Source organism: Dreissena polymorpha, chromosome 3, assembly GCF_020536995.1.
Source record: "Dreissena polymorpha isolate Duluth1 chromosome 3, UMN_Dpol_1.0, whole genome shotgun sequence".
Taxonomy (NCBI): Eukaryota; Metazoa; Mollusca; class Bivalvia; order Myida; family Dreissenidae; genus Dreissena; species Dreissena polymorpha.
This window is the reverse complement of record NC_068357.1, coordinates 52,849,431-52,865,749: the sequence shown is the minus strand read 5'-3', so window position 1 is coordinate 52,865,749 and position 16,319 is coordinate 52,849,431. Positions and strand designations below refer to the sequence as shown.

Sequence of the window (16,319 nt, the reverse complement as noted above, 5' to 3'; positions counted from 1 at the left end):
CCTTAGATACAGATGAGCAGCAAACATCATAAAACTTGAACAGACTGCAAGTTACTCCCAGGCAGTTCTGGTTTTATGCTGTTTGCACATAGCAATTTTCACTTTGCTTCTGAGTGGGAAAGGGTTAATAAGCTGAAGACTGTGAAAATCTTGTGCAATGCCACCAAGTACTGGTTCTTTACCATGAATACCAGGAAACAGACAAGGGTCATTAAGGGAAGTTGTACACCTTTACCTGAATATCCATATGCAGGGTAGCCATGAGTCTGAATTGCAAAACATTTTGTGCTTGTTGTAGCTCTGAAGTAATTTCGAAATTCAAAAGGGACACATACAAAAAAGAAGACATTGCTAACTGAGAATCTTTATCCCTGTGCGGTAACAAAATTTCAAGTCAATTTTTTGCCTTATTTGAAAGTTAAAATTGTATGGCTTCTTGTGTTGCAGGATGTGGAGTATGCCAAGACTTGTCAGGCAACATTCACTCTCTTGCAGACCACAAAGTTTATGGAGGTGAGGCAGGCAGCATTAAAATAAGAATTCTTGTACTAGGACACAATCCAAATCATAACGTAGCAAACAGAACATTCATCATTTAAATGCCTTAAAGAAAGGCATAGAGTATTTGCAGCTTTGCCATCCCTTCTGTTATGTTCTTTTATGTAACTGTTATATTACTGTATTTGATGCATTTATTTTGTGTAAGTTTTTCATAAAAGTAATAAAGAGTCCTTAAAGGAATTTTTATGCCCCCAAAGGTGGGCATATAGTGATCGCACTGTCCATTATTATGCCTTGTGCAAATTTTGACATAACATGTGTTATATGCTTATAGGATGCATTTTCATTTATAACATTGTTTAGCCCCTAAATGTAACCTTTTTTGGGGTTAAAATTCATGAACATGCAAATAGTTAGTGACTCATTGAAACTACACTTATTTACTTAGTCGCATTGGTATGATATGTGTAAGGGCACAACTCTCAGCAGTGTATGTAAGAGAGGGGCATGGATAAGGTGTGAGATAAGGACGGATAAGGTCTTGGGACGTCACGGCAAGGCCCCAAGGGAGCAGGGTGTAGCCTTGGGGCAGCAGGCTGCTGTTTAGGCAAATATTATACCCTGCTCTAATTTACGTATGGCAGTTGTTGGTTACTGGCTTAAATATGTGCTCTTTCTACTGGTAAACCATTTTCACCAGGAATAGCCAATCAAAAAATTATAAATGTTTCTGACCACTCATGAATCTAATTAATAATCTATAGACTCCAACAGATATCCTTTATTTCCTACATTCATCCGTATACGCCATGCTTTTCTTTCCTAGCCTCTGAATGCCCGGAGGAATGAGCATGAAAAGGTGCGCAAGGTGGTCAGAGATAACTGGAACAAGGAATTCAAGAAAATGGTAAACATTTGTCATGATGTCTTAACAGTCTAATCTTGGTTGTTGCTTAGAAAATTAAATAAGAGGCCACTCTTTTAATCTCTGCTCGTGTTTATAGGCTGAGCTTTTGTCATCTTCAATCTTACACGTACATTGTTTGTTAACTACTTTTGTAGTCCGTTTGTGTTCCTATGCAAATTTTATAAAAAATTGATAAGAATGATTCTGGGCTTGGGATGATGTTCTTAAACGTATCGTTAAAATTGACCATGTTTGCTGTATATTTGCATATGGTTCACCATAGGTAAATTAGACTTTAAAAAGTGTAAACTGTATTTTTTTTAATGACTCCAGTAATTATAAGAGCTTTCATATTTGAAATTTTACATACACGTATTGTCCTATACAGGTTTTTATTCAATTTTTTTTATTATTTAGACTTGAATGAAAACTTATTTACAGCAGTTATACATATAATCTGCAAAATTATTCGTTATGATACAAATGAATGAAACATAGATACTTTTGTCAAATTCTTAATATTCATTGTGTTAAAACTTAATACTGGTAGAATTTAGAATGTTATATATTCATGTGTCTAAATCTAGTTAAAACCTGTTATGCATTTTGATCCAGATCCAAAAATAGTTTTGGATTGGTAACAGCCATATTAATGTTAAACCTATTGAATGTCACAACTACTTTTGCATCATCACATCCTTATAATCAAACGTGACCATGACCTGTTTACACAGCAAGAGACAGAGAACAACCTGATGAAGGCCAAGTCAGCGTACGTTGCTAGGCAACAGGACTATGAGAAGGCCAGAGAGCTGTCTCAGAAGACAGAGACAGATGGACTGTCGCTCTCGAGTGGCACGAGCGCCACCAAGATTGACAAGAAGAAGAAGGCTGAAGATGAGGCCATGCACAAGGTGGGGAACTGTAGGCATTAAAAGGAGCCTGGTTCAGGGGGAACTGGGCTTAATGCATGTGCGTAAAGTATCGTCCTAAATTACACTTTGAAGTCTGCACATGCTCATCAGGGACAACACTTTCTGCTTAGACTAAATTTTTTCAGAAGAGACAAATTTAAACAATTTTTTTTCCATAAAAGTGGTAAGTGTCATCCCTCGTTAGCCTGTGAGGATTGCACAGGCTAACCTGGTATGACACTTTTCGTACATGAATTAAGCCCAGTTTTCCCAGACCGTGGCTCATATCTGAAGTGAAAGTTTTACAATGTATCTAACTGCAGGTCATTGTTTAAAATCACTCAACAAGTATGGTGACTTTGACCTACAAGTTGACAGATTTATTCCTCTTGTTTAAAGTAGAATAATCTGGTTAACATTTGCGTTCAACTACACCATATCTCTGTATATATTACAGATATTGAAACAGAATGATACATATAAGTTCAGGGTCTTTGTTAGCATTCAATGCCAAGACTTTGAACTGTGACCAGCTTTTCTCCCTAAGGTGAGCTATTGTGTCCAGCATTCATGTTTGTGCATCCTGCAGTGTTTGTCATCAATATTTAGCTTGTTACCACTCTAGATGCCATAATTTGATCCATTCTTGATAAAACTTGGTCAGAATTTTTATCTTTAAGGCTGAATCTGGGTCACATACAACCCATAACTAGGTCACTCGGTCAAATGCTAATAATAACCTTGTTACCCCTCTAGTGGCTACATTTATACTTGTATATTTTAAAAACTTTCTCACAATGTTAATCTAGACAATATCTAGGCATGGTACAACTCTGGGTCACTTGCGTCATAACCACTCTAGAGGCCACATTTTTAATGAAACTTCATGAGAATATTTGTCAGACAATGTCTTGGCAGAGTTTTAATCTGGGTCACTTGTCACTCAGAAAAAAATGCGTACATAAACTGACCCCTGTGATATGATTAGAGTGCTGTTGAAAATTGTAAATAATCAAAACAAACAATTGCACAAAACATACACATGTACTTGCATCTTAGGAAGAAGCCTATAATAAGTGTTTAAATGCTATATTGCACTTACCGGTAACACCTAAGATATTTACCTATTACATGTACTTAGTGTCACACCATTATAAAACACCATTTGCTGATATTGATCACTTATGGAAATGTTTTCATCACTTTTGCCTACGTAGTGATCACTTTTGCGAAAAGTTTGGTGACTTTTTCGATATGTTTATCACTTTTGCCTATATTGTTATCACTTTTGAAGCTATGTTTATCACTTTTGCCTATATGGTGATCACTTTTGCCCATATGGTGATCACTCTTACCTATGTGGTGACGACTTTTGCTGATATGTTGATCACTTTCGCCTATGTAGTGATAAATTTTAACGATATGTTGATCACATGTGCCTATATGTTGATCACTTTCGCCTATGTAGTGATAACTTTTAACAATATGTTGATCACATGTGCCTATATGTTGATCACTTTCGCCTATGTAGTGATAACTTTTAACAATATGTTGATCACATGTGCCTATATGTTGATCACTTTCGCCTATGTAGTGATAACTTTTAACAATATGTTGATCACATGTGCCTATATGTTGATCACTTTTGCCTATGTAGTGATAACTTTTAACGATATGTTGATCACATGCGCCGATATGTTGATCACTTTTGCCTATGTAGTGATAACTTTTAACAATATGTTGATCACATGCCCCTATACAATGATCACTTTTGCCTATATGGTGATCACTTTTGCCTATGTTTTGCTCACTTTTGCCTATGTTTTGCTCACTTTTTCTCATTGACAGGCTGCAGAAGCAGAGACCACCTACAAAGCGTGCGTTGCAGAGGCCAACAACAGACACAGGGACCTACAGAATACCAAGAAGGAACTGCTGGCTGCCATCAGAGAGCAGATATACCTCTCTGATCAGGCCATCAGGAAAGTGGGTGAACTAAACTGTTTTTAATTTAATTCAACTATAACACTAATAACTCTTTGACATTTTCTCAACAAGGCTGTATTCTCAATAGGTTATCAACCCTGTGTCCATTTTGTAGTACTTTGATGAATGAATCACATTTGTAAATTAACCCCTAAATGTTCATGACCATGCTTTGTGCATGAACAAGTGATCAAATGATGTCATTTGTAATTGATAAACCTCACTGAAATTGACTTTCATTTGTCAATGGCAAGACAATCTCATTGTTAGCTGCCAAAGTCTGTTATGGGCTTCACTCTGGGAAAATGGGGCTTAATGCATGTGCATAAAGTGTTGTCCCAGATCATCCTGTGCAGTCTGCACAGGCCAATCGAGGATCAGACAGTCCGCCTTAATTGGATTTTCACTAAGGAGAGACTTCCTATAAACTATAAGTTCCATCAAGTTGATGAGTGTTGTCATTGATTAGCGTATGTTGACTGCACAGGCTTATATGTACAACTTTTAATGTACCTGCATTTAGCCCCATTTTCGCAGAGTGAGGCTCATATCCGTTTGACCGAGATGAGACTGACGCTGAAATGGATTTTATGTGCCTGGGGATACAAGTCTTCTTTCTGCCCTTAGAATGAAAGCTTTTATTAACATTCAATTTGGTCTGTGTGTGGGCATTAAGTGAACAAAATGAATGATCATATATTGGTCATGTGTTTGTATTTGTACTTCAGGTGACTACAGATTACTTCCAGCTCCTACAGACAGTCTCTGCCCCAGTCCCTATACAGGTACATTTATATTGTTTCTAAAAGTGAAAGTTTTAAGCTTATAATGTTATGTATATATTTTGTATGTGTACCATGCATGGGTGAAGAAGATTAAAGTCACAAGAGGTAGGTAGGTTAGTTTGTTTGCATAAAATGTTATTAGTTTGTTGTTGACCAAATTACTTCCACAATTCTCAAGCAGTTTTAATTAATTGCAACTTGAAATATTGCCATGAAGTGTACGTATGCATTCCACACAAATAATCAATAAATTGCTGACTTATGTGCCCTTAAACATAATGGACAAATTCGTACCAAGGTATTGGTCACATCTGTGACAAAGCATTGGTTTCCAGTTATATAACATAGAAGTTACATTTTTTTAATAGGAAAATCCAGGGTACATGTACATGATATATTTATAAATGTAATGGTTGTGGTTTGTTCCCCCTCCCCTTTGATCAGATTAATAATGTCCTCATTTGAAATTCCATCAATAATGCAAATGGTCGAAATAGAGATGTTTTGTTTTTTGACCTTGTTACTTAACTTTGTCTATGGCAAGTTTCACTTACTCTCCAGTACAACACCCTGTGTGATACCTCCAAGAGGTACGACCCTGGGAGCCAGTATGAAGAATATGTACGCCGGTTACCGATTTCGACGTCAGCAACATTGCAGTATAAAGAGCACAAATTTGAACAGTATTATAACAAGTAAGTTATTAGCTGTATAAATTAGTGTGTAATTGTTTTATGTTGCATGTTTTTATAGTTATTAGAATGCTTTTATTCTGTTGGGTCATTTCTCCTCCTTTTGGATGATTATCTTCCTTTCAGTGCCAAGCTAGTTTTACAAATTCTTAACCTTTGTATAATTATTTTTTAAGCATTGAGTTTTGATGAACCCAGACGGGTTTGAAAAGGTATTTTCCACTCCTTTGGTGAAAATGGTTAAATCCATTGAAATACGACTGAATGATCATATATATTACTTTAGATTAATTTTTTCACAAATCTACAGTTTTTTTTTCAAAGAAAATTTGCAAGCAAAGCAGGAAAATAAAATCTGTCATTTTTGTATATGTATCAGTTTTCAAACATGAAAGAAAACATAAATGACCTCATAGTGATGATCAGCATTATCTCACTTTTTTATCCCCCGCCATCGGCGGAGTGATATTATTTTGGCGTTGTCTGTCCATCCCTCCATATTTCCGTCCGTCTTTTCGTCTGTCTTTCCGTCCTTTCGGAGCCATATCTTGGAAGTGCTTTGACAGATTTCATTGAAACTTGGTATGAGTATATATATGGATACTAGGATGATGCACGCCAAATGGCATTGTACATTATCTGTTAATAACGGAGTTATGGCAGTTTGTATCTTTAAAAAATGCTTTTTTGAGTGTAAAATATAACATGTGTCCAGAAGCATATTTGCGGGGGATATCAATTCAACGAATTTGTTTGTTTATATGGAAAATCAACCAGTTTTTCACTTTGTTGAGTTTGAAAAAAAGTGGCCAATTTTTCAGAAGTGATATTGGTAATCGCAAGACGAGCACACAGTCTAACGAGTCTGCTAGTTCTGAACAACATTCGGGCGATGGATCCCCGTCTGTACAAAGAAAAGGTGAGTGCAAAAAGGGCATTGCTAGGGTTTGAATGTAACCCTCAAATTTGCCTGTAAATCTACACTTGGTTATCTACAACATTCAAATTGACATGCATTGTTCCTTATAAGATTAATTTGTTTGAGGCTGGTTTGCAAAATTTAAAATCCCTTTAAGTAAAACCTTGAAAATGGGTATAATTCAACTAATTTTGAAAAATCTTCGATGTTAAAATGGTTATTTCTAATAAATTGAAGAAATTGAAGATCAGATAGGATATGATCAGCGATGGGGAAAAGGGCCTTTTTGGGGCAGTGCAGAGAAAATGACCCATGCATTTTATTTTACCAAAAATTCAATCTTTTAGTTGAAATTGATATAAAATATCAGATAATTACAGGGAGATAGGGCCGCATCCTGTTAGCTGTGTCAGATAGAGCTGTAACAATTCGGTTCGATGCATCGAAAAACCAGTTCAACGCCGCCGATTCGATTTCGATACCAATTCAGCCAAATTCACTGCAATTTGGACCTTACTTTCAAATCCGTCGTCTAAACGTTCTTGTCATGTTTAATACGTCTTGTGATTGGTCAATAGCCAATATGACATCCAATGAATGAATAAATAACATGCTGAGCATGACATCAGCCGGTAAAATGGCTTCTTCAACCACGCCAAAAGACGAACCGTCAAAATAAAAAGAAAAAGTATGGGAACATTTCGGGTTTCACGAAGGTTCTGATGCAAAGGCAACTTGCAAAACGTGTTTTGTTGACGTACGTTACCCATATGGTTTGTTTACTAAACTGTGTGCATTCTGTAAAAAAGTCAACTGGAAGTTGTTTATATCCTTACATGTTTGTTTAATTTGTTAAACACGTGATACATTTTGCATTTTATGCTTATTAAGAATAACTCGCCAGGAAGTTTTGTTCAATAAATTTGTTACTTATAATACAATGTTGCGTTTTTAAATTTTTATTTCAACAATTAAACACTTTAAGTGTACAACATAATAAGTTCATAACGATTACCAAACATATAATTCATTCTCTGGACAAACCAAACATGAAATAGTTTGTAAAATAAGCAGAAACTAGTTTAATTTGAATTGAATTGAAAATAATCGAATCGGAGCATTTGTTATCGAAATCGAATCGAATCGAATGATGGGTGAATCGTAACAGCTCTAGTGTCAGATACAAAGGAAAATGCATGCTATCCATGTTGATACGCTCCAATTTGCATGATTTCAGACAAGTACCGCACCCCTCTGCCAGCGTGGCAGGGTGGACGAGGCATCATTGCCAACAGCGACACCGACAGTCACAGCGGAAGCAGCAAGTCTCTATGTAAGTTTATAGATAATTGTTGGAAAGTTTTATTTTAACTTTTTTTTGCCAATTGATGTGAAATAGACACTAATATTTCTCAATGTCATGGGTATAAGTAATTTTCCAAAAATGGTAAGAAAAAACCTGTCAGTACCTCATGTTTTCTGTGTTACACTTGTGACAAGTTTACCTGTACATGCCTTACAAAATGTTATAGCAACAAAATGTTCTGCTCCTTCTCCTTTTTAGCAGTGTCTGTACCTTGTTTAATTCTTGTTCTTTCCAAACCATACATCATGTTCTCTGTGTCATAAAAATCAATAGTTTACCCTTTTTCGCTTAGAAGCAAAGTGAAAATGGCTATATGCAACCAAATAAAACCAGAACAGGTTGCCAGTAACTTGCAGTCTGTTCAGGTTAAATGCTATTTTGCTGCTGATCAGTATCTATTTAGGTTTGGAAATGAAGCCATTAAAACTTGAACCTAGAAAGAAAGGTGCTTAAATTTAATTAGATTTTTTAAGGGACTGCAAACGTGTATCCTTGATGAATATTGTAGCGGGTTCCATGGACAATCTCATGGAGGATGACCATGATACGCCAAGCACAGTGAAACAGATGTTGGCAGTGCCTGGCTCAGAACAGTTGGACGTTCATGCCATCGTCAAGGTGAGGCACCATAGTAACTGCATCAGTTATGTTTGGGAGCCGCCTAGCTCAGTTGGTAAAGCGCTGGACTTAAAATCCCAAGATCGCTGGTTCAAGCCCGGGTGAGGCCACATAAATTATTATGGGCATTGGTCATGAAATCATTTCTAATGCCATACTTACCCTACCACTGATACAAGTAGAGCAGTTGTCAGTTACATGAACAATATGTGCTTTTAATACTGGTATTCAGCTAACATCAGAAAAATGGAAGTTGGTTAAATTACCACTGTGATATGACTGAAAAAATGTTAAAAGTCATCGGAAAAAAGTCAACTTAACAAAGCTTTCAGAAGGTTTCAGGTCACTCTTGTTTTGTAGTTGCCCAAATATTGATATTTTGTCTAAGTCGCTCCTACCAAGATATTTTTTGTTCTATTGGAAACTCTGTTGATTGTGGGCGTAAAAACACATGCTCTCCATGTAAATATTTCCCTTGCACACTCACATACATGATTATAAACACATTTTACAGTATAAAGCATTGACATATCATAACAACATTACGATTAAAATTTAACGCTCTGATTTTGTGTTCATGAAATTCTGAGACAAATATATCGTGAATGTTTGCCAGAGTTTGCTTTTGAAAATGGAAATTATACTGAGTTATTAAAGAATTGATTGAGTTTGAATGCAGTGACTCACAGCTGACTTGGGAGGGTTTATATAATTAGCTAAAGTAAACCTTTGCTTTTTTAAATTGATATAACAGTTTTAGGGGCATTTTGTACACATGTTTTGTTACACTTAAGACATTACGTTTAATTGTTTCTGCTCATGTTTTATTGTAATCAGATATCAGATTGATCATTCTACAACAGAATAAATAGTTATGAACAGGTAATATTTCATCAGTGTTATTAGTCCCCTACCGGTTTAACCGGAGGGGACTTAAGGTTTTGTTTCCGTCCGTCACCCTTTTCTGGATCCTGCGATAACTTTTAAAGTTCTTAATATTTTTTCATAAAACTTGGAATATGGATAGATGGCAATGTGGACATTATGCACGTCATTTCATTTTGTTCCTACGTCAAAAATTGTGGTTGCTATGGCAACAAATAGACTAGAAATAGTGCTGAAAATGGTGTTTTTTTCTGGATCCTGCGATAACTTTAAAGTTCTTAATATTTTTTCATGAAACTTGGAACATGGATAGATTGCAATATGGACATTATGCACGTCATTTCATTTTGTTCCTACGTCAAAAATTGTGGTTGCTATGGCAACAAATAGACTAGAAATAGTGCTGAAAATGGTGTTTTTTTCTGGATCCTGTGATAACTTTAAAAGTTCTTAATATTTTTTCATAAAACTTGGAACATGGATAGATGGCAATATGGACATTATGCACGTCATTTCATTTTGTTCCTACGTCAAAAATTGTGGTTGCTATGACAACAAATAGACTAGAAATAGTGCTGAAAATGGTGTTTTTTCTGGATCCTGCGATAACTTTAAAAGTTCTTAATATGTTTTCATGAAACTTGCAACATGGATAGATGGCAATATGGACATTATGCACGTCATTTCATTTTGTTCCTACGTCAAAAATTGTGGTTGCTATGGCAACAAATAGACTAGAAATAGTGCTGAAAATGGTGTTTTTTTCTGGATCCTGCGATTACTTTAAAAGTTCTTTATATTTTTTTATGAAACTTGGAACATGGATAGATGGCAATATGGACATTATGCACGTCATTTCATTTTGTTCCTACGTCAAAAATTGTGGTTGCTATGGAAACAAATAACAAAAAAAATTCTGACAATGGTGAAATTTCTGATAATGGTGGAGCCGGTAGAGGACTTTTATTGCTTGGCAATAGTCTTGTTATCAAATAGTTATGTATGTATGGGCATGATTCTATGGTTTCAAACATTCTAACAGAACCCATTTCCCAATTTAAAGATTTTACAAGAATATTCTGCCCAATTTTAATGTTTCGTGCGTGGATTTTTACCAAAAAAGATTGGCTAGGGCATCATAAAAATAACAACAACCTGAACTCAGAAAATCATATTTTCATGTAGTCAAAGATCCTGTATTGGGAAATAATGATAATGAAATTTTAAAGTAATTTGATAACTCTTGCTAATTGCATGCTGCTCAGCAGTAAATGTATCACTGTACTGTAGCAGTTCAGTTGGCCCTCTTGGACAAAATAAAACCCTTCAAATCAAATTGGCCCGATCTAAATACAACTGCATTCTTCTTTAATAGCGAATGTTTGATTTCATTACCAGCGTCCAGGTCAGCGCAGGGGCACAACGTTTGGGGTGGACTTCCAGGAGCAGGTGGAGCATTATCACTCCGCCATTCCGCCCATCATCACAAAGTGCTTGAAAGAGATCGAGAAACGTGGCATCACTCTCAAGGTATGAGCACATTTTTTAGTTCAATCAATTTATTTTAGCTCGATAGCAGTGAAAGTGTCAGGCATATTGAAACGCTCTCAAGTCCGTTTCCTGTGCCTAAACTAGTACCCCTACTTGGTGTCTTTCGGGGAGATCTTAAGAACACTCCCACAGTGGGGATTGAACCTGTGACCTCCTGGTTGCTAAGCACATTTTTTATGACCCGGGCATCTACAAATGCAGGGGGGCATTTATCAATTCTTTTGTCCCTCAGTTCATCCGTCTGTTGTACCGTTCTTATGTCTGTACAAGTTTAAGCCAACATGAGGTGTTTCGTCTAACATATACAATGCTTCCCACAAATTTTTTATACTTGCATAGATGATTTCTTGAACACTATCAACAAACTCTAATCACCAGACCTTAATTATTTATTTTTTTTTTTTTTCTGTTTAAATGCTTTTATTCATTCATAATATATACATATACACACAATTTACAATGGCATGTTCGTTCATATACTTAAATTACCATATGTAATGTGTTTTCGCTATATTAATACAATCATTACTCAAGCTGAATTAGGATCGTACTTCCTTCAACCTTTTTACCTTTTTGACTTAACTTAAATAATTATTTATGTATAGCACAATAATATTAAGTGTTAATTCTTAAACAAGAAAAGGATCAGATTTACAACAACTATGGCTACAGTGTTCAAAGAGATCAAACATAGTACATTTGCTAATGTCGTTAAAAATTGACCTTTTTAACAAAGTTTGATTTTACAATTTTTGTGCAGATTACAACACAATTGATATAAACTTTATGATCAAATTGCAAACAACATAGTAATACAAGAAAAGAGTCAGATTTACAACTACTATGGTTACAGTGTTCAAAAAAATAGAACCTAGTACATTTGCTAATGTCATTAAAAATGGACCTTTTTAACAAAGTTTGATTTTACACTTAGAGTGCAGTTTACAGCAAAATCAATATTAACTTTATGATCAATATGCAAACAACATAGTGACACTTGATTAAGAAAACACATTTTGCAGGTTTCATATATAATGCGAGTTAATAACAGTTATTTTTGTTATTCATGCATTTATGAATTACATATTAATCTTATAACTATCCAAAAAATTCCTTTATTTGATTCATTTGTTGTGTTTTCATATATATTTAAAGATAATTTTAAGCTAGCCTTAAATCCCTGAAAATGTGGAATTACTTCTTTCCTTTTGCATTCAAAAATGTACTTTTTAACTTCCATGAAAAGAATAAAGCAGTTGTCATTTACGTTTGTATCACCAAGAAGGAACATTTTGCTGTTTATTACTATTTGTATATTTGCGTTTTTTAAGCTATCCGAGATATCTTTAATAAGTATTTTTACTGTGTTACAATCCCAGAATAAATGGGTAATTGTTTCTTTTGACATTTTGCAGAAAGTGCATGTTTTACTATCGGACAAGCCCATTTTAAAAAGGAGTGAGTTTGTTCCCAATATTCTGTGGATAATTCTAGTTTGTAACCATTGAATATATGTATTATTCGTTTTTTTAAACACTTGTCCATGGACATTTTTCCATTGTATGGAGTCATCTGCAAAGTATTCATTCCATTTTGTTTGGCATGTGGGGATTTCAGAGTTCTCTTTTAACATATTGTATAGTAACTTATTACAAGAATTCAGAATGATAGGTTTTATACAGGTCGACAAAATGGGATATGAATGTACTTTATAATCTTTTAATTTTACATTTTGATCTGAGACAATGTATGTGGAAAGAACCTTTTTTATACCTTCATAATGTAAAAAGTTTACCGGTTTATTCATTTTGGCTTGTAGCTCTTGCAGTGACAAAATCTGCCCACTGTCTTTAATAATATCTTTAACAAACCGAATGCCATCATCATACCAATATTTCCAAAAAATGTATTTATTGCTGATTAATAAACAGTTATTAAAAAACAAAGGCATATCTACAAGTTTATCAACAGAGTCAATATTAATACTCTTAACAAAGTCCAGACCTTATTTTAATATTAGTGACATCACTTATACTTACTAAAAAGCTTTGATACTTGAATTCAATACTCAGCACACTAATATCTCCTGACCTCATTTGACCTTGGCATACTTTTTTACTTATTAGAATTGTTCAATTCATCAATTTTGGAAATTGCTTTTATAGAAGGATTGGGGTTTATTGAACGCAGCATCTTTTTATTTTTTTATTTTTTTTATTGTAGGACTTACAAAACTAAATGTATGCTTATGCATAAAGCCTGGCTTTCCCAGAGCTCTGCTCATATTAAATTTGTCGTCACAACTTTCAGGGCATGTATCGAGTATCAGGTGTGAAAAGCACAGTGGAGAACCTGTGCCAAAGATTTGAGATCGATCCAGAATCAGTCAACCTCGACAACGAAAATCCGAACGTGATCTCGAACGTTCTCAAGCTCTACCTCCGTCAACTGCCCGAGCCTCTGCTTACCTTCAGACTCTACCAGAACTTTGTACAAGTCGCCAAGGTAACCAATTATATTTGGAACACTAAACCTGAATCTAAGGCTGCCTCTAGATGTAAATTTTATTTTGACTGATTTATCATATTTACCATATTTGTTTGAAACTATTATTAGTAGTAGTATTTATAATTATTCTATCATTGCTTTTAGACACAAGCAAATGCACATGTGGCCATCATTGATTACACTGCATTAATTAAATGTTTTGGACGTTATTTTATTGGGCTTGGACCTTGTTTATCACAATGAAGATATAGATTTAATTGAAACTATTTTCAGGTTGGCCATGTATGTTTGTTTTTTTTTACAAAAAGTTGTGACTGGGGAAATGGGGCAGGAGACCTTTTAGGGTTGGGGACTGAATTTGTATGTAGGGTAAATTAACTTGATGCATGTATTTTTTGCTTGGGGAAACAGGCCAAATATATTTTTCATCCATACTTACAAATATAAAGCAATTGGCTTCTTTGGTGACTAGCAGACTAAGTGTTAACCAACTGAACTTAAAGTTTAACCAAGTTCTGCTTTTTTTTAATTTCTAATTTTGTGAAGGTGGTCATAGTAATCCATTGTATCAAAACCAATTTTAAATTATACGTGACTTTGAGATTACTTTTATGTACAAAACTAAGAACTTAGTACTTAATGTTGTTTTACTTCTTGTAACCAAAACAAACTCTACAGGATGTTGAAACAGGAAACTTTAACATTTAATAAATTGTGTTTAGCATTAACATATTTTTGTTTAGACTAGTGACTGTTGCTTGTGGACAAGTAGGATATTGCAATAAACAAATCCATTTGTCAGTGGATAAGTTAATAATTATGATATTCCCACACGCCTGTTTTGATTCAAGAACAATTTCCACAGTATTCCCTCAGAATGATGCAGTGCACTGAAGCTTACCTAGGTGAGGTAAAAAGTCTGTGAGCATTTGTTTTTTTTAATATTTTAATTGATCCCTATATGTTGTACAGGAGAACATGTCAGGCACCACCATGGAGATGTCCGTTGAGAACCTTCACATCCTCATTGACAAGCTGCCATTCTCCAACAGGAAAACCTGTGGAGTACTCATGCATCATCTGAAAAGGTATGGCAATGGCGTGTATTCAGCTCGTGGGGTTGGGGTCTGTTTGCTCTCATTTTGGGGCAATGGCAGCTCTGTCTTTTGCATTTCGTTTCATATGTTGTTGTTTTTCATTGAAATGTACATTTATGTTGTTAGTTTATGCGGAAGGTGGACACTGATTGATTTGAAATCTAATGTATATATAAATTGGGAAACTTTAAAAGAATATTTGTCTATTTAGGTATGTACTATCTTATGAAATTTATTTAATTATAGAATGACATTTTTAGCTCATCTATTTTTTGAAAAAAAATTATGAGCTATTGTCATCACCTTGGCGTCGGCGTCGGCGTTGGCGTCCGGTTAAGTTTTGCGTTTAGGTCCACTTTTCTCAGAAAGTATCAATGCTATTGCATTCAAACTTGGTACATTTACTTACTATCATGAGGGAACTGGGCAGGCAAAGTTAGATAACTCTGGCTTGCATTTTGACAGAATTATGTGCCCTTGTTATACTTAGAAAATTGAAAATTTTGGTTAAGTTTTGTGTTTAGGTCCATTTTATTCCTTAAGTATCAAAGCTATTGCTTTCATTACTTGCAACACTTACTAACTTTCATAAGGGGACTCTGCAGGCAAAGTTATGTAACTCTGACTGGCATTTTGACAGAATTATGTGCCCTTTTTATTAGGGCTGTCACGATACGCCGTGAGCATACCGCGGTATATCGTGGTACGGCAACACTGTATCGCGGTACGTTATCGCGGTACGTACCGCGATATTTTACAGAATATGTATCTGTGAAGAAAACAGCAGAATAACAAGTTTTACAAACTTTATTAAACTCAATAATCAGAAAACACTGGTATCATAGTATGACTAGAAACTGTAAAAGAAACTGTAATAAACTTGATAGAAGTAGTCATTGTTATTGTTATTCGCGTCTTTTTCTAAAATGTCCGCCATGTTGTTTACAATAGCTGTGACTACAATCTGTGTAAATCGAACGCTTCAAGGGCATGTTTAAAATGCGGAGTCAGCAGGCCCAGTATTGAAAATCCGTAGCGTTCTGACTCTTCCTCGACTTATTCATTATCTTAAGATAACATGATTCGGAAGTGCAATGCTTTGAACGATCGATATACTAAAGAAAGAAAATAAGAAATAGAGTAAACATCTTTTGGATAATTATAAACTTATTTTGCAAAGGAAATCTGTCCCAAATTCCAAAAAAGGTACGGACCCATACATCGCCGTATTTTAAACGTGAAAGTTAAACATTTACCAGTGGAAGCGCTTGCTTGACCTGGATATTAACGGATTATTTATTTAGCCCTTTTGAATCGCTTTTACAGTTTTCAAAACGATATCTATATCAAAATAATTATGTAATGTATTTATATCTGTGCTAATATAATAATATAAAAAAAAACCGGTGCGGCAACGCCGTACCGCGGTGCGATTTTTTTCACGACATGCACCGCGATATTCCGATATACCGGTGAATCGTGACAGCCCTACTTTTTATACTTAGAAAATTGAAAATTTGGTTAAGTTTTGTGTTTAGGTCCACTTTATTCCTACAGTATCAAAGCTATTGCTTTCATACTTGCAACACT

General features: G+C 35.0%; 1 protein-coding gene across 6 annotated transcripts in view; it reads left to right on the top strand.

Annotated features, from left to right (window-relative positions):
* Window positions 1-16,319, top strand: part of LOC127874159 (rho GTPase-activating protein 45-like) — a 63,735-nt gene that overhangs the window by 15,444 nt on the left and 31,972 nt on the right. For all 6 annotated transcript variants that reach the window (XR_008046670.1, XM_052418348.1, XM_052418352.1 and 3 more), the window contains exons 10-21: window positions 448-513; window positions 1,328-1,408; window positions 2,143-2,322; window positions 4,171-4,308; window positions 5,037-5,093; window positions 5,655-5,788; window positions 6,607-6,704; window positions 7,942-8,037; window positions 8,579-8,688; window positions 10,972-11,103; window positions 13,435-13,629; window positions 14,605-14,720. Coding sequence is in view for 5 of the 6 variants with exons in the window: in XM_052418348.1 (XP_052274308.1) it covers window positions 448-513; window positions 1,328-1,408; window positions 2,143-2,322; window positions 4,171-4,308; window positions 5,037-5,093; window positions 5,655-5,788; window positions 6,607-6,704; window positions 7,942-8,037; window positions 8,579-8,688; window positions 10,972-11,103; window positions 13,435-13,629; window positions 14,605-14,720 (1,403 nt within the window). In the remaining variant the exon portion in view is untranslated. The remainder of the gene's footprint in view (window positions 1-447; window positions 514-1,327; window positions 1,409-2,142; window positions 2,323-4,170; window positions 4,309-5,036; window positions 5,094-5,654; window positions 5,789-6,606; window positions 6,705-7,941; window positions 8,038-8,578; window positions 8,689-10,971; window positions 11,104-13,434; window positions 13,630-14,604; window positions 14,721-16,319) is intronic.